Source organism: Crocodylus siamensis, chromosome 11, assembly GCF_052110815.1.
Source record: "Crocodylus siamensis isolate JL-2025a chromosome 11, ASM5211081v1, whole genome shotgun sequence".
NCBI lineage: Eukaryota > Metazoa > Chordata > Crocodylia > Crocodylidae > Crocodylus > Crocodylus siamensis.
Window position 1 is genome coordinate 18,551,288 of NC_143405.1, and position 23,878 is coordinate 18,575,165.

The window sequence follows — 23,878 nt, forward strand, 5'->3', positions numbered from 1 at the left end:
CTGGCTCAGTCAAGCTGGTGGGCTGTTTCCATTGGTTCCTGAAGGCCCCTAATCTCTCAGCCCCGGCGTACCCAATGAGCCCATGCCCTGGCCTCGGGGCAATGAAAGCTTACAACAGAATCTAAACAAACTGAAAAAGGGACAGAGAGTAAACTCTCTCCCCTCCCGACTCACGTGTACTGCGTGTGCATCAATGATTGCTCCTGCAGTGTCCTCTCTGGATCCCATGCTGGGCGTTGCTCTCACCACCCTGCGCCAGTCCCAGCCACACAGAGAAGTGGCTGACAAAGCATGTGGGTGGTTTCTTTCCTGGCTGTCAGTTCCCTGCCATCATTCCTGCAGCCAGTAAGGTTTTTTTTTTCCTCCTGGGGCTTTTGGGGTTGTTCCCCTGGGGCCACAAGTTTCTCCCACCAGTCCTTGCCCCGGAAAAGGGGTTTCCACCCCTACTCTCTCATTGCTCTGCAACACATACACCAACCAGTTGCCCATAAACATCACTGACTATACTACATACAATAATGTTTTACAAGCAAGTTCCAGAGGAAAGAGCTAAGAGACTGGCACAGAATCTTTGTACGTAAGGACCCTGTTAAAATACAGGAAATTTCCCTTAAACTCTGACATCCAAACATTTTTTTTCCCTTCCAGGTCCCCTTTTTCATATTGTATATCTTGTATATACATATATGCAACACTTTGTATACTTTTAGACATATTGTAGACAAATGTTCCAATTTGGGGGCTGATGGCAAGTCAAAGTTGTTAGAAGTTAATGAAATTTGGATGGTAACAGCAAATCTATAAATCGGACTCTTTTCCCCCATTAAATAAAAAGTGATAATCCTACTCACTCTCCATGTGTGACATTTCAGCATTCTACCAAATAACAGTTCTTCCACTGGAGAGAGAAGACTGTGTTACATAGAAAATAAACAGATTTCTCCATGAGTTTGGGTTTTTTTATTTCTATCTTGTAAATTGGTCATTTTTTTCTTTGCCACTTCATCTGTATAATTGAAATGTTGTTCAGCTATCATTGTGTCGAAGAGGAGAATGACAAATTTACTACTGTTCTGGTTCATTTCATCTCCTTTCAAGTCCCCTTGGGGAAAATTTACTTCTAAGTATCTGAATCATTCCCTTTTATTGTCCATATTCCCTCCTCATTGTAACAACATCTGCCTTCAGTAAAATGAAGCTTGCTTACATAAGTTCTTTAGGCTTTTTTAAGAGACAGGGCGAGCAAGCAAGAGTGAGCATGAGTGAGTGCGAACAAGTGAGACTGAGCAAGAGGGAGAGAGCACGAGAGCATGAGTGAGACAGTGGGAACAAACAAGAGTGAGCAAGAGGGAGAGGGAGAGAGTAGGAGAGAGCTGCTCTTTCTCAGAGAGAGTGGGAGAGAAAGAGGGAGTGAGAGAAAGAGTGAGAGAGAAACTACCCAACATTGCTGATGCTACCCCAGCTGACTGTGGGGCTGGGGGAGCTCCAAAGCTGCTTCTGCCCTGCTTCAGATAGGCTGCGCAGGAAGCCAGGCTCAGCTGGGGACAGTGGCAGTAGCAGATAGAAGAACAACTTTTCATCACTTTCTCTTAATGGAAAACTAACCAGTCTTAAGGGCCTGAAACACCCATATCCTTTGAGCTACAGTTACTAAAAAGGCCATTTCTATGGAGAGATACTACAGAGACCAAAGCTGTTGCAGCTAAAAAGAAGGTTCCATTAACACGGCTAAAGTTACACCATAATCCCAGGAAGGTCACAGTTGGAGAAGATACACGAATAAGGCCTTTGAGAAGCCAAGCAATCCCAAAGGAGACAACTGTAGTGTGGCCCTTCACAGGAGGATGGTGGCCTGGTACTACTGTTGCATGTATCCTTATGAAGCTGATGAATATCCTCAAATGATTTATAAAGAATGGATGGCTCAGAATATCATGAATCAGAGATTTTAAATAGAGGTGCACTGAAATATCGGTCCCATATCAAATTGGCACTAATATAAAGAAAACTGCCAGTATTAGCAACTGACAGTGCCGCTGCTGCCTGCCCCAAGTTCAGCCCAGCCCCCTGCCACAAAGAGCTCAGTGCAGCCCTGGCTCCAGGCTGCAGTGGCAGCCCGCCCTCACCCTGCACACAGATCCAAGGGTATACACTCCCCATGTCCTCCTGGGATGCGCACAGTGGCAGGACTGGCCACCCCCCTCCCCACGCACCCTGAACTAGCCACTCACAGCTCCATCCTGTGTCCCGCCCCACCTAGGCACCACCTGCCCCTGCCCCAGCCCCACTTCCTCCCTCACCATGGGGCCTCAATTTGCCCCCCCCCCCCCAAAAAAAAAATCTCTATTGGTACACCCCTAGTTTTAAAGGATGCATGTTCCTCAAATAGAGAACAATTTGAGTGTACAGGTCAGTACTTCTGACATGCACAACAGATTCTGGACTTCAGCTGAATAGTCCCTCTAAACAGTAATAGTAAGCGATGACTGTGAAACTCAAGCTGAGCCGGGCCTACTCACAAAATTTAAAATACAAAATATTGATGACAAATACATAATGCAAAACAATGCAAGTATGTGGCTGGACCTTCTGAAAAGAAATAAGGAAGCATCACTTCCAACTTATCTTACTATACTTATGCTGATTTTAAGCAGGCTCCTATTTGTCTGGTATGCAACTGAAATGTCTATGTTTAATTGATTAGTACAGTAAATATTTCTTTTGCAATTAACTCATATTTATGTGCAGGAAGAGACATTCTCCATATGGGCTTTGATAGGTGCCTTCTCCTGGTTTATTCAGAAACCTTGCATCCATCCCGGTTGTTAATCAATTTCTTGATATGTTCCAACTTAGTAGAAATGGATAACTTCTTGTAATTCAATCAAAATAGGGACTTCCTGATAACCAATAACAAACAGTTTGATTAACAGGATTTTCCTGTTAATTACTGCTTGGGTTTCTCTCCTGATTTACACAACTACAAGAATGCTTTGAAGATGCTGAACTAAAGGGTACAAGAGAAACAAAACAGCTAATAGCGCATGCTTCAAGAATGAGAAATCATTCTGAAAAGGACTGCTACCATGCCCAGCTGATCTTCTGATGAAAGGATCCACACCTTACAGAAGATGACAAGACAGACCACCTCTTTTGCCTGTAATTGGTGAGATACTATCACTTTTACAGCTAAATATACTGGACTTTGATTTGCTTGAGGCTCATTTAACAGTGAATACTTGTAGTAAAGAAGCCTTTCTGTCATTCATCGAATTATTTGTCACATCAATCTTTTAACACTAGTCCTGAATCCCATTTCTTCACTTGACACAAGCAACCATCAATGATGTCACAAGTAATTACCCTAGATCCGGATATAACATTTGTTCTTTGTTGCAAGATCACATTGGGTAATACAGCAAAGTAATCATGGGTTGAGCTCTGCAGTTCATTAGGGCAGAGTACCAAAATTGGCCCTTAGTTACAACACACTTTTCTTCCTCCCTGTGTTATTGAAGGAACTTGTCAGTAAGCTTCAACGTCTTACTTCAGTTAGGGTAGTTGCCCTTAGGCAGGAGCACTTAATTTCAGATATTTTGGGGGAGCCCCTAGCTGGACCTTTTGTGCACTGTCACCTATTTAAAAGAACCTGATAGCCCCCTTATGCTTTGCAGAGATAAGTGCCACAGATTACAGGGATGATCAAAATATTTGATAATTGATATGGCAAGACTTTGGAGGAACAGAAAACGCTGAATGTCCAAAAATGCAGCTAGCATAAGAAGAAAAAACACTAGCTTAATTATGCTGGAGAAAGATTTTTGTGGATTAACGTGGAAGAGGAATGGCTAAATCACAAGCAGCCAATATGGATTTATGAAGAACAAATTGCATCAAACAAACCTGATCTCCTTCTTTGACAAAGTAACTACTTGGGTAGATAAAGGGAAGACTGCGGATATAGGGTACTGTATGTTAGCAAGGTAATTGATAAGGTCCCACATGACTGTCTCAAACAGACTGGAGAACTGTGGGCTAGATAAAACTACTACAAGGCAGATATATAACTGGCTCAATAGCCACAGACAAAGAGTAATTATTAACGGGTCCATGTCAGAATGGCAGGAGGTTTTAAGTGGAGTTCCAAAGGGGTCTGTCCTAGGCCTGATGCTGTTCAATGTATTTATTTATTCATGATTTGGATGCTGGCATAGAAAACTTCTTGAGCACATTTGCAGATAACTGGGAAGGACTGTGAACACACTGGAGAAAGTGAGTGCAATTCAGAAGGATCTCGACAGATTGGAAAGCTGGACTACAGCTAACAGGATGAAGTTAAATGCACACAAATGCAAGGAAAAGAACAATCAAAAACACAAATAAAGTGGGTGACATTTGGCTGGATGGCAGCTTTAAGGAGGACTTGGGAGTCTTGGTAGATCAGACTCAATACGAGTTTCTAGTGCGATACAGCCACACAAAAGTTGAATGTGGTTTTAGGATGCATCAATAGAAGCATTAGGTACAAGACACAGGAAGTGATGGTGCCTCTGCTCAGCACTGGTTAGACTTCATTTGAAGTACTGTATGAAGTTCTGGGCTCCACATTTTAAAAAGGGCGAGGAGAAGTCAGAGAGTCCAGAGGCAGATAACAAAGATGATTAAGGGTTTGGAAAGAAAGTCATATGAAGAAAGGCTGAAGGAGTTAGGCATATTCAGCTAGAGGGAAAGGCACGTAAGAGGGGACCTGACAGCAGTCTTTGAATATTGAAGGGCTGCCATAAAAAAGAGGGAAAGCACCTTTTTGTTATGCTGTAAAGAGGAGGATGTGGACCACTGGCTTGAAGTTGCAGCAAAGTGAATTTAAATTGGATATCAGGAAAAATTTCTTCACTGTTAGGATAGTGATGCATTGGAATAGACAGCTTAGGGAAATTACAGACTCTCCATCACCGGAGGTGTTCAAGAAGAGGTTGGACAGCCGCTGCTCAGGGATGATCTAGGCATAGCTAGGCCAATGTATTTCCCATGCTTCTGGGCTTTTCTGGTTGTCCTCCTCTTTCTGCTATACGTGTCAAGGTGTTTTTAAGCCTTCCCAGAGGCACTGGGTGTTCCCTGCAGCCAAGGCTGCGGACTTTAATTTGGGGTGTGCCAACACTTCTGCTGGGACCTAAGATGGAGGTCCCTGGCTACAGAGTCTTGCCCCTCTACTCAGGGTCAGACCAATCACCATATCTGGGGTCAGGAAGGAGTTTTACACTATGGTCAGGATTGGTATGGACTTTAGAGGTACAGTATTTGCCTTCCTCTGTAGCAGGCAGTAGGGTGTGGGGCATGGCCTCTACCTGTGATTTCTTGAACATATCTCAACAACCTCTTACAGAAACAGGACGTTTGCTGCTGTGGTTCCTCTGCTTTACCCGTGACAAGCTAGGGTGTTAGGTCTGTGTTGTGTCAGGGTTGATGGTAATCTTATGCAGAGTTCAGATTATGGACTGTAAAAGATGATTTAGACAGGGCTGATCCTGCCTCAAGCAGGGGCTGGATTAGATCTCTTCCAGCCCTATTTAGCTATGATTCTACAACGTTACTGGACCAACTGTATGGATGGGATAGACTTAGACAAGCTTTAAATGCAATCCAAGAAATGCAAGAAAGCTGGTCTAAGACTAGCCCCCAACTATGCAGCTGGTCCACTAAGAGATAATCACCCCAAAAAATCCTTGCCTTTTGTATGGCCACAACAGCACTCCAACAGTACCATTAACTATTCAACTATAATACTATTACTACCATATGCCTATAGATAAATGGGTACCTACAGATATAACTTTTCTGGGTCCTTTTGCATGTGCAGATATATATAGATACCCATATATCCAACAAACAAAGACCAGTAAAAATCACACTGTGCAGAAAAGCAGGTATCGTCAGAGTTCCATTTGGCAGCCAGGGGCATCAAATACACACTAAAGGAGGGCTGTGCTTGGCCACAACAAATATTTCTAGGCAAAGGGATAACAATGCATGTGCCTGGAGCACGTGTGCATCAGAAGGAGAATCCATAGGGAGAGCCAATTGAGGAATAACAGTATTTGAGTCAAATCTAACATATTTACTAAGAAGGCCCAAGTTTGTGAGTTCACTGGACTAATTAGAAGGCAGACTGTTGAAAACAGAACTGTGAACAACAGTTAACTGCACCTGTATATTGGTCACTAGCATATAGGGAGGTAGGTCACAACAAAAATGAGTTACAGAACTGTCCTCTCCAAATCTAACAGCAAGATGGCAGTTCTGATGAGTGATTAACAATGTACTAACACACACAGGGATTATATTGCAACTGCAGACTATAGCAAGCAAAAGGTATTACATGTCTGCTGGGTTACATCTGGAACACATCATAAATATATATCAAGTGTACATCATTTCCAGCCACTACAATGCATGTATGGTTATGATGATTGTTCCAAAGAGTGGAACAACACAGAACTGAATACAAGCCGCACTCTAAATAACACATACAGAACAGTTTCCATGGAGAAACTGAACTTAGTAAAGGTCTGTCTCTGTAATCTGTGCTCAGTTGTCATTTTATTGGAAGCATAATGGAGTCAGGCATTCAAAACAATGGACTATCATACAAGCCACTAATATTCAAAATACCAGCGAGGGAAAAATCTGCATTTGGATGATGAAACTTAATCAGGCAAATAGATGCAATGGGTGCAGTTTGTGCTTGCAGCTGGACAAATACTAGGAGTTTTATGACTATGGTGCAGCCAGTAGAAAAGTCTAATCTGAGCCCAAATAAGACAAAACATTTGGAAATGATTTGTATGAAGGAAACACACAACAAAGAGTTAATGACAAAACTATGCCACATTGCATATGCAGGCCTTGCTGGAGCATGGATTAAGACTAACACTGAGCGGTGCACATACAAATCATACGAAGACCCTGCTAACTGCCTGAACCAAAGTAGGCCCCAATGAATGCAAAACTAGGCATATCATACATGACTTGCACAGACATGTTGGGAAGGTAGCTTATTTGTTTCAGAAATGTTTCCAAAGCCAACGGATACCAGATGAATTGATAAGACTAGTATAGACCACCAGAACTAAGATGAGTGACCTGGCAAACAGGTATCCCTATCTAAGGGGCAGAGCGCACTTACTGGTGATAAGTAGAATGTGGCTATCACCTAAAGATGTTTTAGTAATTGGTGAGAACTGGGACATGCATGCCTTAAACATAAAGTTGTTTTGACTGGAGTATTAACTGGGGTGCAGGAACCCTTTATACTTGTGCTGGGCTTAGGGGGTAACGTTCATGCTTGTACCACTCCTTTAAATGACACAGCTAGCACCATGGACTGGCTGGTCACGGATGTTAGTGTCTACGTTTGTTTGTAGACAGTAATCCTGACCAAATTCTTTGTCACTAAGACCCAAAGCCTACAGTCGTTTTCTTGCATCAAGGGTGTGGAGAAGCTTAAGAGAGTCCAGAGGAGAGCCACACATGATTAGAAGTCAAGAGAGCAGGCCTGATGAGGAGAGACTGAGAGGCATGGTACTTTTCAGCCTGGAGAAGCAAAGGCTCAGGGGGGATTTGGTGGCAGCCTACAAGTATATAAGGGGGGTGCATCAGGAACCGGGAGAACATCTGATCACCAGGGCACCCCAAGGGAAGACAAAGTCCAACAGTCACAAAGACTGTTTTAAACTGGACATAAGAAAATCTTCTTTACCATCCAAGTCTCCAGAGTCTGCAACAGACTCTCCCCAGAAGTGATGCAAGCACCTACTCTGGATACCTTTAAGAAATGCTTGGATGCTTATCTTGCTGGGGTGATCTGACCCCAGCTGACTTCCTGCCCCTCGGGCAGGGAGCTGGACCCGATGATCTCACCAGGTCCCTTCCAGCCCTGATGTCTATGAAATCTATGAAGTTGTTACGGGCAGCACACCCCAGACAGCACCCTGATGGCATGCACACAGACAAGCCAAACTGAGGGAGCTTGACACAAAGGTGAACACCTAACCCCTAAACAGCACTAAAGGAGTCAGATAATACTGATGGAGTCCACCCTACAACACTGACAATACCATCATGATTTTAGTAAGTGACACACTGCCCTCTCATAGGATTGCCAGCTGAGGAGATGGTAAACAGCTCAAAGTGGGTATTCCTCTATTCCCCTGCTCTTAGATCCCCATAAAATTTAATAAGGTTTAAAACACACAAGTTGGGGAAAAGAAACAGAGAAATGTACAGAAATAAGAAAATCTATGACAGACATAGCCGTGTTAAAGAGGTAAAAGTATAAAACCGGAAAAGGCAGAACCTCACAGGCTAATGGGAATATCCATTAAATGGTTAAAGCAAAGTGAAGTTAGCATAAAGAGTCATTGCAGCTACAAATGATGTTGGTGGGCCCACAAAAATGAAACATGCTGAGAAGTTGTCAGAAGAAAGCCATAGCAGCTGAAGATGAAAGTGAGACACAAAAGCTCACACTAACATTGGAACAGTGGAAGTTACAAGCCCTGCTGGCAGGTCGTGGGGCAGCAGAGACGTAACGTTACAAGAAATGCAAAATTAGAAAAGTGAGTGACAGTGTGCATGAACTCTAACTGCAGCTCAGACAGTGGGTGGCAAAGGGTGCTGGATATATCCATTGTGGTTAAGGCCTGTTTTCAAAAAAAATCAAGAAATCAAGGTGTGGGTAGATATAAAGATGTCAAAAAGGATGGTAAAGTGATTCAAGCTGCAAAGTTGGTGAACAAGAATAAAAATCCTAGGGAAGAAATAGAGAAGCTGCAGCCACAGCTGCAGGCACATCAGAGAAGCAGAAACAGAAAATAAGAACATGAAAGAGGAACCTGTGAGAGTAGCTGCTTTTACCTCTGACCTTGATCCCAATGCAAATGGTTAGACAGTTCTCCCCAAGACTTGGGATGCATCCAGAATGCGCTGTTCCAATGTTAGTGTGAGCTTTTCTGTAGATGTTTGGGAACCCCCATGTTTGCATTCAAGTCAGGGATGACCTTGTAGAGTTGTGGATTTTTAAAATGATAGATTCACAGACAACTAGTTACCAAAGTAAGAGCATAACTGTAATTCCTATGGCCTTGACAACACAAACTGTGAAGGCAATTAAACAAAAACAGCCACCTCCTACACCTGAAGGAATGTTTTGGTGGAGTAAGATGGAAAAATTGTGAATTTTTAATTAATTGTTCAATGTGGTTTCCCTTCAAATAAAATAGTTTTCAGGTTTTAACATCACTGATTTTTAGCATCCGTTTACGAGCCCTGAACCTCAGTACTGCACACCTTTTGTGTTCTAAGGAACAAGATCCTGTTCTGCCTCTAGGTTATTACAATTCCCCCACAATATTTCACACTGCAGTGAAGGAAACATTTGAAAACAAAATAACTGTTACAAACAGGAAAGATTGTGATGCATCTAGATGACAGTCTAGTGGCAAGTTAAACAGCAAATGAGAGTACGGAGTTGATGTATAGGTCCTGCCTGAGGAACAATTTAAACCTCAATCCATGAGTCACAGATCAAATAGAAAAAAGTACAGTATTTGGGAATCAAACAGTGCAGAATGGTAAAGCTTTAAAAGAGAGACATGGAGTGTATTGTAAAGTAACCCATGTGACAAACACAAAACTGTCATAATCATTCATCGATACCTTGGACTTGCATATTTTTGTCACAAATTCATTGTATGATATACAAATAAGAGAGAATCACAAACGAGTTGCTTAAAATACCTCAATGTTGCTTTTTTTGTGCATGTTCAAAGGCAAAGGAAAATTGAAAAAGAGCTCTGATGGAAATTCCTATATTAGCTACTTCATAAAATGATTTTTCTTCTTTCATGTATTACAGCAAGCAAAGTTTTTGTATTACCAGGATGACCATGCAGGATACTGGAACAGAGGAAAACCTGCTTACTATAGCTGAGCTTTAACAGCTCCAGAACTTAAACTGGAAGGCTATAAACAAACTGCTCTTGTGGCATATTAAACCTTATATAAAGCAAAAACTACTGTGAAGACAAGCCAAGTTGCAATCAGAAGCCATCAAGTGTTAGAAAAATGGCTCCAGAAAATCTGTCTAAAAGCCATACGTGCATTTAATATGCTTGGTGCTGGGGCAGCAAAGCCACCTCTCCTGGCCAACACGTATGCCCACTTCGTTGCCCCTTTTGGACCTGCAAAGTCCCACTCTGTTATCTCGCCTGCCACCCCTTGGTGTTGTAATCGACAGGGAGGCTGCCCCTAGAAGGCAAAAGGGGGCTTTGGGTGATGGTCCTTTGTCTAGGCTGAGGCCCCCCTGGCCTTATCCCACTTTACTCTGGCTGACCCCCTCTTCCTGGGGTCCACTGTCCCAGGACCCAGCTCTGGCCCTCATGGGCTCTGGGCTCCTCGGCCCCTAGTCTTGCCCTTGGGCTTGCACCCTAGTCTTTACCATCTTCTATCTCCACACTTTGCCAGACAGTAACAGTCTTTCTGCAGGGCACGGGATACTGCAACCCCACATGCCCTGGATCACAGCACCACGAAGGGCTCTACACTGAGGGCCTCTGTTGTAGCCCCGTGGCCTCCAATCTGCCCCTTTTATCTGCTCCCATTCCTCCAGTTTAAACAAAAACCTAAAAGCATGAGTGCCCACTCCCAAAACAAAGGGCTCCCCTCCCAGGGTTAACCATGTCTTGCAGAAGCCTTACCCCAAAGGCCCAAGCCACTTAACTTGTTTCGGCTTGGGATGCAGGCTTCCTTTCAGTTCCCCTGCTGCTCAGAGACCTTCCTCTGGGCCACCTGGCCTGGTTCTCTCCTAGAGCTCTGCTTCCTGCCACTCCCATGCTCAGACTGCCCCCCTGGCTAAGGCCTTGCACTTGTAAGTTTTTTCCTGGGTCACCTGACCCATCACTTCTGCCCCAGGTCTGTCAGCCACTGCTCACACCTGGGATGGGCACCCATTTTATTCCACAACTCTGTGCCTGCATTATGATTAGCCTGTCCCAGGGATTGGGGAAGGCCAATTATCCCTGGGCTCTTTCTCCCCTTTAGTAATGGGGTGGGGGCCCCATTACAGCATTGAGTAATACTTCACTGTGGGTCTTTGCCCTTATGACAAATAACATGCAAGTAATAACCCTAAAAGAACCTAAAATATCTATTTGGGGTCTTACCTTAAAATGTCAAAAGCACATTTGTAAACCATAAAGGTGCACTCCATTTTTAAAGCTATATACCCTTTCAGCAAGTTCTGGGAAAACAATTTGATTTATGGATGGTAGCTCATATTACACAGAAGGAAAGTTACAGGAGGTGTTGGCATGTGTGTAACAAGAAAAACGCAGGTCCAAGATTCTTTCCAGTTTAGGCTAGAAACAAGATGAACTCAGATGGCAGAAGTAGCAGCTGTTATAAAAAATAATGAAAGGAAAGGAGACTGAGATGATCTTTGCCACAGGTTTAGATTTTCCATACAGAACTCTACATAAGATTTGCATATACACTGACCAGTGGTTGTATTAATCCATACTTCAGAAAGGCCTACAGCATATAGCATCACCGTATTTGCAAGAGGATTGAGAACAGAGTGGGACTGCATGAAATTGGAGACAGTTTACCCAAACTGTAAACCATTATGAAAAAACCACCATCACACCAAAGTAATTTAAAAGTGGAGTCCTAAGTAAGGTTTGAGACCTAGGAAACAAATCCTGAAGTGATTAGCACAAAAAAAATATCAATTCAAGTAGGTGAAATGTACACATCTGCAATAAATCACACCGCAGATAAAACTGCACTGTACCACATGTCACAACATCCCAGTGTGTAACAGGGATCCTCCTTGGATAACAGAGACTGGTTTGCAATTACTGCTTAAATATAGTTTAGGGGATGGGCAGGAAATAAATTGTCATGACTTAGATATCTATTTTTCACTGAATACATACTGTAGTTTGGTTACAGGAAGTGTCAGACATAATTACTACATAGGAAAACCAAAACCAAGAGTTTCAGAGGCTAGAACTGTAGGTTAATTTCCATTTTGCAGCCAGAGACATTTTTCCAAATTCCTCCAGAGAGATTCTCGGGTGAAAAGGGAAACAATTCCCAGTGGGCTAAGGCATCTGTTTTGGGAAAGTACTTCAACACATGAATGCAGTCCTTAGTCCAACTAATTCAATTCACTGGGGAATGAATAGCTATGGAAGGGAAATGAGGTTACACAAGCATAAAGTGAGAGCAGAATTCAGTTGCACTCATCCATCTTCTTTCATCTTATATTTAGACTGTACCATTTCCAGGCACAAGTAGGTATACATATATAATTTCTCCACAGCCATTAAATAGCATAATGTAGCCCTGATCAGCACTGGGACTGCCAAAATTGCTGTAACACCTACAAAGGGGGCCTTAAGTAAATAAATACCTGTGCCCCACAAGGCAGGACTAATTGTTTTTTCATTCAATGATGAATTCTCTAGGACAGTGGTTTTGAACCTTTTTCAGTCGACATACCCCTTGGTCTCAGAGTGAGACTTCACGTATCCCCTAGAAGCGATGTTTCTGGTGCAAGATTGAGGCATGGAGCAGGAGTAGGATATCTGGTTTCCATGTGCATGCATATTTTACAGAAGTAAAACCACAGCAATTTCAAACTCTCAAGGTGTTTTTTTAGGCCCTTCAACCTGTGTTAGACAATGTATGAAATATATCTCATGTACCCCCGATGAGGCTTCACATACCCCCGGAGGGTACATGTACCCCCACTTCAGAACCGCTGCTCTAGGACATTTTCTCTGACCAGCTTGAGGAATATCATTAAACTACTTCCTATGTCCTACAATTCAGATGCCACATTAAAACAAACACCAAATACATTTGTTATTTGTTATGAAATCTGTTTTCCTCTCAAGGTACAAGAATTAGTACTATCCCTGCTACCGTGTTTAAATTACACATCAGGAGCATTCTATACTTACATGAAACTAACACAGATCGAAGATCACATGAACATCCTAAAGACTGAAGTTCACTACCCTCAACACTGTTAGAAATTGTGCAGAAGCAGCAACCTTCCACCACAGAACACTACCACAACCATTTCAGCCCCAATTTGAGGATAAGACCTTAGAATAAAAGGAGACTTCAGTCTTTCGGTCTAGTTATTCCCTGGACATGTCTGGGTGCGTCTGTAGGTCAGAATATCAAGTGATGGTGATTTTGATGACCCAGACATTTGCTCACATCCCCAACGTGTAGCATTTCCAAGCAAGAAAGGAACAGATGAATGCAGGGGTGAATATCAGGGCATCCTTTATGCCATGAGGCTTGAGAAAACATTTTTCCTCATGAAAGTGAATATTCTTTACACTTCAGTATGGCAATCATTACAGCACAAGTCATTTTGCTGGGAGCTCTCTAAATTCCTAGAGACAGTTACAATTTGCTTGGTTACTTCTGCTATCTGTTCTTCTAACAAAATAGTAGACAGAAAATCATCAGTAGCATATTGGGTATTTTTAAAATTAATGTTGTTTTGATGCTTTTAATCCATATTAAAATGCAAACATATTTAACGTTCTGTATTAAACACATGCATAAAGCTCAACTATCCTTCAGATGAATGAACCATGCAGCAGAGATAAGCAGTAAACATTAAATAAGGTTAGTATTTGTTTAAATGACAGTTGCTTAAATAAAACTGATTGTAACTCGATTAAGAGACCTATCCAATACCACCAAGTGAAATACACACATGGGCATAAGCATATATAAAGTGCATGCAGAATATTTTATAGAAAGTAATAACTTTAAATGCCTCATTGTGTCCGCCACTGTTTTGTTCAAACTTTCCCCTCTACAGAATGCCATTATGAGCACATCCCCATAATTACAGCACATTTCATATATTTTCAGTTTTTCTTGCTAAGATGGCAACTTTCTCTTGCCATTCCCAGTCCTTTAGAACCTCTCTTTACCTCATCTCACCCTCTGTGTCTTTAAAGCAGTATTCCTGAGGTTTCTCTCCTCTCACTTGCTTGGGAACGAGTTTGACCAAAAGTTCTAACATGTCTATTATAGCCTTATTCCATATATCTGTTTGAATATTACATTTATTTAGAACCAATTCATAGCATGCAACTTCTGAAGACTCCTTGAGAAATCTACATATTATTCTAGTATATTATTATAGTATCAATCACATACTCATTAGCACTGATAGCAAATGGATGTAGCAGGTGGCAACACTTAAAGTTGCATGCCAGAAAACTAATGCCCTACTTTGCACTTAACAGGCTTTAAAATCAATTTTATGGGGACATCTCAGACCTTTTCCTGGATAAAATATGGATAGCAGAATGCTGCATCTTAATTTTTATGTGCATTAAGATGAAATTGAAGTGCAAAGGCAAACCTTGAAGTACTTGATATACTGTAAGAAGCTATGAAACTTTACATTAAAGTTTTAAAGCATCTAAATGCTTGATTCTATACTGTACCATACAGCAATTACAGTACCACTGCAGTACATAGAGAAACATTAGATAGTCATTTTTTCCCTCAATATTCAGCATAAATTTCTTTTTTAGTTATTCATTTTAAGCCTCTCTCACAGATTCATACACCACACTGAATAATTCCTCACCCTCTCTGGTATTCATCCAGCAGAAATTTAACAGGTCATATATCATTGTTTAGCTTATTCAGCTCTATAAGTCCTCCCTCCTATATCAACCCCTACAGCACCTAATCCACTTGCTGTACTCTGATTGAACTCCCTTCAGTTTGTCAATCTTGCTGGTGCAGTGGGGCCCAGAACCACAAACCAGCCACACAGAAAAGGGTAACTGGTTACCAGCCCCAAGCTGTGGTGTTTTTTTCAGCTTCAAGTCATACTAATCTTTCTTACAGGCTCCTTAAATTCATTTCTAAAGTGTTGTTCCACACAGGGATGCCCCACATCTATTGCAAAATGAACAGGGATGGCACGCTCAGCTTGGAGCACTTCTCCAGATGATACAATGACTAAGAGCTTTATTCTTCCATGTAGCATGCATTGTAACTTCCTGTGGTACCTAGAAATGTGCAGAACTAAGCACAAGTAGTCCTACCAATGTCACCAGGACCATTCACACATGCAAATGATAAGCACACAGATAGTGTTTCTAGGATCAAGGTCCTAAGCTTGACAACATAGCATTTTTGGAGCAGCCTAAAACTGAATAAGCTTATCACCTGCCGGCAGTCTCAGTGACACACTTATGGCAGGGGAGCAGTTGTAGTCAATATCTACACTCTTGCTTGGTACTCTCAGTATGAGAGACAGTGGCATCTCCAGGTAACCCCAATGTCAATGTCATTGCCCACTGATCTTCTTTCATTTACAACCTCTTTCATTTGCTGGCACTAGAGGTCCAAGTCACTTACCAAGACAGCAATTTTCTTCCCTCAAGTGCCTACCTTTCCAGCAAAGTAAGATAATTAAACTGGGGAAAATGCATTGGTGGGAGAAGACCAAGCAATCAAGCTCAGTGGATGCCTACCTTATTATCATTCCTTGGTTTCCAGCATTCCCATGAGTAGGGCCTGCTCTTTTACAGGGTGCACTGGGTTGATTTTCCTAAACTGAATCAGTTTATATTCCCTCTACATCCCATCTCATTTTGTTTTTTCCTTTTCGTATTTCTTATCTCCCTCAGCCTGCAAGAAATGTTTCTTTGCCCATGAACATCATGAGGAAGTAGGTCCTAAAAAGCTACATGCTGGAGAAAGGGTTGGGGGTGAAGGGCATGGCTATGGCTTGAAACTTGGTCTAAAGCAGCCCATTGAAATTTGACATGCATTAGGTTACATGGAAACACGCACACCTGAATTTGTGAATAGATTTTAAAAACTTAGTATATCTGTTAAAAACTACTACTTAGCTTGTTTTGGCCTTCCTTTAAAACCAGTCCAGTCTAACCATCCAAGAACTGCTGCAGTAAAGGGAGCATCCTCTCACACACTGACAATTCAATTAGCAAATTTTCCTAATTCTGTCATTATACACAAGAAGTTTCTCAGAAACAAACAAATGATTTTCTATAACACAGTTCAGCAAATAAACTAATGGCAGAGTTGCATCAACTCGTAGGCAGGTTCCAGCGTGTTTTAATTTTATGTAAAATCCCTCTATGTCAATAGTGCTCAAACTTTCTGCTCAGTGATCCATATATGGGCTGGATCCAGCTGGTGGTCCTGATCCAGTGCCCAGAGAAGATGCAGCAGGGCCTCATGTTGCAACACCAAGTGGGGTGAGGGGCAGCCTGGCCCCAAACCAGCCTCAGAAGGGAAGGGGGCTTGACCTGGCCCTGCAGACGGTGGAATGGCACTTGATGCAGCCCCAACCTGGCCCCACATTTGGGGGAGGAGGAAGGGAGGGAAGGACTAGCCTCTATCTAGCCCTGTGGATGGAAGGGAAGTGGCCACAGGGCTTGGGATCTGGGAATTTGGTAGTGGGGGGGAGGGATCATAATGAAAGCCACCGATCCCCCACTGCCAAATTTATTGACCTGTTGGAGCGCCGTGAGCCAGATGCTATGGCTATACAGCAGGCTGCATTAGGCCCATGGGCTGGAGATTGAGATTGAGCACTCCACTACATAACTATGTAGTTATTTCCATTCTTTCCATTCCAGCCCTGCTAACTAAATACTCAGAGCAGATTTCACTGTACGTACGTTTTGTGTCCATATACATATGTATACACACAATCACACACTCCATTAAATTCCAACCTTCTTGTGATCACAGCTCAAGTGAAGTATTTAGAGACAAATTCTGTCCTTAAATTTACCAGTATTAACATTGCATGATTCCACTAAATTCAAGTCACTTTGAAGCTGCACTAGAATAACTGAGTTTTTAACCTGCCTGTTTAACTCCAAACTTGGAAAAGATGTCCAAGTCAAAGTCAATGATCCAGGAATTACTACTTACCCCCTTGCTGAAGGCTGCCAAGAATCTTCTCACCCAGCAAATGGATAAGTCGAGTCACAACCTATCGGGGAGGAAGGATAAAATAAATACAAAGAAAACAACAAATATTTCAGACTAAATGCATTGAAAAGAAAAATATCCTAACGGACAATCTTAAGATTTATGAGACACAATCTTAAATAGAACATTGTTGGGAATTGCTAAGGTTACAAGGTTGGGGTTTTTTTTTTTTTGGTTATTTTTTTTAATAAAAGCACAACTTCTACAAGGGAAGCAATTATTTCCACTGCAAGGCATAGTGACAGATCATTTTTCCTGCATAGTTATCTGGTATATAGTTTTGTTTTACACTGACCTCTAAAAAAAAATAGGTCATTTATAGCCAATTCTGCTAATAAAAGAAAAACACCTTTTCTGGAAATAATCCAGGTCATTTCCACCTCTCTAATGTACACATACAACATCTCTATATAAGAAGGAGCAGCCGCATTAAAGTGATCTTTAATTATATACCATCTAAATTGCATGCTGTCTGCTCACCTGGATCCATATTACACAGGAAACCCCATTCAAACTGGTATTTCTATAGATCTCTTTGAATTAGCTCACACTACTGATTGCAAGCAGCTTGGTAGAAGACACGGTAGATCTGCACCTTACAGACTAACCAACACAGGTGCAGGTATAGGTGCCTAATACTGTGCAGGCTATCCCAAATGAGGCAGCATCAGGGATTTATAAAATATAGTGACAGAATAGTTTTGTTTGTTTCTCAAGCCTATTCCTTATTCATCCTCACATCTTGTTTGACCTTTGGATGGGTCTGTTGTGAAAGTATGTGCATAAAGCAGAGTATATGAAGCTGTAAGCTGCTCCTCACAGTATTATGGGCAAAGCAAATGCCTACTCAAAGCCCTGTATACTCTGGTAAGCTGAACTGCCTTTATGAAACTGTTGGGCATCTGGATCAAACCACTGTATTACATTCAAAAGTTCTTCTTAATCTAATTTCAAAATTGAAGGTTTACCTTTAAAAATAGTAATCAGTAGTTCTTTATAAGAACTATAACAGAGGGAACAGACAGATGTCATAATCGCATTGATATCCAGGGACTTTAATGCAAGCTGTTATGATGTAACTGTTATATCGGCATGATTCTTTAGCGATAAACATGCTGCAAAAATCACTCCAGCTTTAAACCTGCTTCATTCTTGGTCAAAGGTAGGAAGATTTAGCCTACTTGTATTGATACTGAATAATGCAGGTATAATGGTTACAATGTAACAGTTGTTGGATGCTGTTACACTGGTATAAATGTATTGTGTGTCCATGCCAATACATCTGCGATATAGATATCAATCTAGACATACAGATACACACATACATATCTATCTATCGATCTATCTAGATGGATATCAATTGATACCTGTCTAGATATCCACTGACCTATATCTAGACATATATCTCTATAGATACAGAGACACACACACACACACACACACACACACACACACACACGGGCTTAGTCTATCTGTCCGTCCCTAATGCTCAAGGGGCAGGGCTCCAGCCAGTGCTGCGCACGGGGGTGAATTGCCCATCAAGAAAGATGGCAGGGATGGAGTGCTGCCATGACGGCAGGGACAGAGGAGAGGAGAATGACAGCTGGGATGGAGGGGCAGAGATGATACTGGGGACAGAACACCGTCATGACAGCAGGGATGGAGTGTGAGTGTCTACAGAGCAATTCTGATCCTCATAAGAATATTAAAACCAAAAAAAAGAAAGAAAAGAGCTCCCTATTCTGAATTGATTAATGAACAAGAAACAGTAATCAAATACACTGTACTACTGTCAGAAGAGAAGGCCCTAACAGCAAATGGAGGTGTACCAGTGCGCATGTGCTTGCCTGGCAATTACAAGGCCCCTCTTAGCTAACAAACCAGTTTCAATGCAACCCAGGTTAGCCTCTCTTTTTTACCTCGCCCCTATTTGTAGAAGCCATTAATGTAAACTAATAAAACATAGATTTTCCCAAGTGTAAACACTTTAAGATTTAACCTTCAGATGCAAAAACCGTATAAGCCCCAAGAGACATCAACTTACTAATTAGTATCATTCTAAATTTCCTGTTTAAAAAGAGCTTTGTCCCAGGCAGTCATTGCCATCAATCACATCTGCATAGTATATGGGATTCTATACTGTTAATGAATGCCAGCTTTAAAGAGTATCTAGGGAAAAACCCCATGGGGTTTCAGTGTCATACAAATCCATAACATTAGAACTTAAAGTAATAGCCAAACGGTATGCTGGGTAAATGCATTAGGAAATAAGCAAACACAGAAGCATATACTTCCTACTTGTACTATTAGGGATAACCAAAGGGGAAAAAAAAAACTATTTGCTATATGTTAAGTCAGAAATCAGAGATGGAAGAAGCCATGAAGTTTCCAGTTCCTTGCCACTGCATATGTGTTCTGCAAGGCCCTGTGCAGTCTAAATTTCCATATCCCATGCAGTTCCTACCTTCCCCACTTGGGCTGGTCTACAGCCCAAATATCATATACCAACCACTTACGGTCACTTCAGTTATGCCGAATTTCATCTGGACAATGCTCAACTCCCAGAAGGCCATTTAGAAGAATACTGTATTCACTCAGATCCAAGACAAGGTTTTTTCCCCATTCAAACTGGGGGGGAAAGCCCCTGGTCTTGGATTCAAGTACCAGGCTGGTAGGGAGCTATGGTTCTGACTCAAGCCCAGGTCAGGGCCAGAGTCAGAGTTAGAGCTAAAGACAAAGTTGAAGCCAAAGCCTCTGCAATCACCTGCCCCTTCCCACAGCCTCTGTCCCTCCCCACCGCTCACTGTCTGTTTCAGCTTTGATCCCATTCCTCTTCGGGGCATGGCACACACGGTAGCTCCAGCCCTTTCTTGGTCTTGCACCAGTGGCAGTACTGGCAGCAGATCCAGTGTCCTGCAGCTGGAGCAGCCATGACTGCAACCGCTGCTGAGTGGCCAGGACAGGCCAGGAGCTACCACATGCTCTGTGTCCTGGACAGAAATGGGGTCAGAGCCATGACTAACAGTAAACAGGAAAGGGAGGTGGGGGGTGAGATTGTGGGGGCAAGCGGCAGGAGGTTCAGGCACCACAGGGGGGAGGAGGCAGGCATTGCGGGGCAGGGATCATTGCCATCCCCTGCTCCCTGCCACTGCTTTTCCTGCTGTAGTAGTGGGGGGGATGAATTTAAGACAACCCCAATAATTAGATTCTGTACATGGAAAATTAGAACAAATTGATACGTTGTCTATGTATAGAACCTAATTATTGAGGGAGGGACTTCTTAAATTTGAAGTAATCTTGACTTCAGATAAATATGGTACATCAATTCCCAAACAGGCTTAGAAGAAAACTGTATATCCACCCTTGTGTATCATTGCATATCCTTGATTCATTGTATATTTAGCCACCCTATAGACTTTTTCTGACTTGGTCTTCAAAAACACGAGGCTGGTACTCACGCCACTCTCACAGTAATCCCACATAATTCACCAGTAGTGTCCATAATGGATTCAATTTTCCACCCCAGCTGGGTGAAGAATACTAATAAGCAGAACTGCATCCATTAACATTCAGGGACAAAATAATGCTGACCGTTGAAAGAGAGAACTGACTACTTACCTCATTTCAGCAACAATTTACAATGAATCAACTCTGCAGCAAACAGAAGCTTACTGCCCATCCAGCTGGGAGCTGAACTTGCTTGTTTGCTATAGGTCTCAGGTTTACAGTTGAGAAATTTGGTTTCCATAAATAATCCTGGTGCTGCTAATTGCTTCAGTTGTAGAATAAAAACCATAACAATGAAATCCATTAGACTGTGAAACTGTTTCCTCAGGGAAACGCCCACCCCTGGAGAAGGTCAATGCACATGTGCACATAACGGGGGTAGTGAATCAGCACCTGTATCTAAAGACTACGCATTTATTACATTTGTTACAGGGCAACTATTTAACAATGCTTTGCGCACTTACGCACCTACCATCTGAGGATCTCCAACCCACTAACTAACCGCTCAGGCCGCCATCCAAGTTGCACCCTCACTTTACAGAAAGGTAAGACGAGTTGAAACAAAGAGTTAAAACTTTAAAACTAGCATCCACAAGTTCCAATCCACAGTCTACTGCTCTTGCCATCGGGATACACTATTTTTTTTGTTTGTTAAATCAAACCTTTCAGCCCTGATACAGCAGTCATGGAAAAATTATTTCCCCAGTGCCTTGTAGGAGAGGAGCAGGCTGCTTACCACCACAGGATGAGTCACCACGCTGCTGTCATGGCAACGCAGAAGGAACATCAATTCCGGATCTAAGCTAGGAACTGGCCTGAGATTTCCTTGGAGTTTAAAAATATGCCAACTCTTCTCTCATAAAAAGGCACTGTTGTTCTTTATAAAAATGTTTGGTTTTTGGTCGCCTGAGATACCAGTATAAATCACAACTGCTGATATTTCCAACTGCAGACTTGAGATCTGTGATATGCTATAGGATAGCCAAGAAATGCACCGTAATAGCTTCCTATCACAAAGAAATCAATTAATACGAAGAAGTCAGTAGGGAGAATTCTAAACCTAACAATGAATAAATCCGCAGTTAACATCCCAACCACATATATTCTGCCCAACAAAAAATGTGGAGAGCGAGACTTAGCAAACTTGGTCGTTCAGAGCCAGGACAAATTCTCTCCTGGTTGGGGTAATCAGGAAGTCCCTGGCAGCTTCTCTAGTAGAGATGGAGGCAAGGAGCTAAGCATGCCAAGCTCTCCTGATAAAATGGTAGCAGCAGCAGAAGCAGCTACACTTCACTTCAGCAAAGAAGAGTTAGTGGTAGAGTGGCTTTATGCCACCCACTCCTAAGAGAGAATGGGCATTAGGGATAGAGGGCAAAGGTGCAGTAGGAGCTGAGAAACAAAGATCTCCTGCAAGTTCAGGATAGCAAAGGGGCCCAGTGGAGGCTCCACACATCTAGAACTGAGAGACAGAAAAGGATTGTGTAATTTGCTACCAGAGCTATTTGCTCTACTGCAGAAGGGGTTGGGCATTTTGACCACACATACGGGTTAGATGAAGTCGTGAAATGCACACAGAAGTCTTCGTGTAACTTGCCGCAGCTTCCATGATCACTGCCGCCAGAAAACCTGAACATGTGTTGAAGTCTGGATGCCATTTTTTTTGCAAATGTAGGCAAAACCCAGAATCCCCCATTATGGCAGTTTCCCCCCCTCTATCCACAGATCAAAAAATTGAGAGAAAGCATGAGTCTTTCCTTTCAAGGCACAGAGTTATCAGATGAGTGGGAAGTAGTTTGTGTAGGTGTCTGTGAATGCAGCACTCATCTCTACTGTAATGTAGTGTGTGTCATCTGGTGCCAGACATCACAATCTACTAGCAGACTGTAATGTCTCTGCTACGTTACAGTTTCTGTAGTGCAGCATAGTCTCCACTGCACCTGCTGACATACATCCAATCCTACTCAACAGACCTGCTAACACATATCTGGTTCACCACAGATTCACTGACACACATCCAACTTCCATATGCAGCTGCTGACATATGACTAGTCACTTCACAGATAACCTTTGCCTCAGCTACTTATGGAAAACCCAGACTTTTAAAAGATAGCTCATTTGGAGTTCAGATATTCCCTAAAAGACCAAAGTTAGACACATTATTATTATTATTTTTAACTATTGCTACAGTTTTGTGTACACTGCAGCAAGGCAGGCTGAATTCTCCAACAGGAGCCCACACTTTCCATGCAGCAACTTGGATATTCAAGTATTAAAATTCATTCGTTATTACAAAATAAATGCATCTTCTTTCTTCTAGTTACTGCAGACAAAGTTCAAAGTGCCTTCTCTGGAAGATTTAATTATCCATTCTCCACCCTAACAATCTGTGGCAGCATGAAGCAGATCCGCTGCCCTTCTGTCCAGTATCAACTAATTCATCCAATGAGGACAGATAGCTTCAATCATATGATTAGTAGTGGGGAGAGGAGGAGGAGAGACCAAAAACCCAAAACAATTCAGACATTTAGACCTCAGGCAAAATTATGATGAATGGTAACCTCTTGGTGTTACTGATTCAGGCAAGGCGCTTAAGAAATTGGGATGAAAATATCATACAAGTAAGACAAGGTTCTTTGGGTAAATCTGGTATCTTTTATTAGACCAACTCAGATAGTTGGAAAAATTCTTTTTAGCAAGCTTTCGGGTTTAAATACCCTTTGTCAGGCTGAGAAAGCATCTGCAGTTGGTGTGTGCTCTTCCTGGATGGACTATTCATTGTCTGCCTATGTCCTTAGACCAACATGGCTACAACCTACACCTCATATAAGTAAAACCTTCCAGATGTAAACTAATGGTGTAAATGTATACTTTTATTTCACCTACAGTAAAAGCTTAGATCCTAGACGTGAAAAAGTCACAGAATTCAAGAGACTCTTCTTGTGCCTTAAAAACATGTTACATAAACTAACTTCAAACGGTGGGCAGGTTTTTAAACAAATAGCAATTTTGAACCTAAAGGAGATGTTTTCAGTCAAACAGGAGGTGTTTTTCTGAAGGGTTTGAAAAGGAAAGTCAAAATTGGGATCCCACTGTAACCTTTTCTGTGCAGTCAGTGTTTTGATTTTCAATCTTTGCAAGCTCAATATCTCTTTAGTGTGAAAAATACCCCAAGATCTACTGGCAAGGTTAACTGCTTTAGTGATTCCCTTCATGAACGCTGAAACCTCTATTCCTCTTCCATTGGCAGCTGGTACCCACAGTAAGTGATGGAGCTCCAAGTAATTCC

The 23,878-nt window shown here is 42.1% G+C and overlaps 1 protein-coding gene across 6 annotated transcripts in view; it reads right to left on the minus strand.

Annotated features, from left to right (window-relative positions):
* The window catches only part of PNPLA7 (patatin like domain 7, lysophospholipase), a 283,100-nt gene that overhangs the window by 116,998 nt on the left and 142,224 nt on the right, over window positions 1-23,878 (minus strand). For all 6 annotated transcript variants that reach the window (XM_090022996.1, XM_090022991.1, XM_090022990.1 and 3 more), the window contains one exon: window positions 17,026-17,086. In XM_090022996.1, the coding sequence (XP_089879122.1) occupies window positions 17,026-17,086 (61 nt within the window). The remainder of the gene's footprint in view (window positions 1-17,025; window positions 17,087-23,878) is intronic.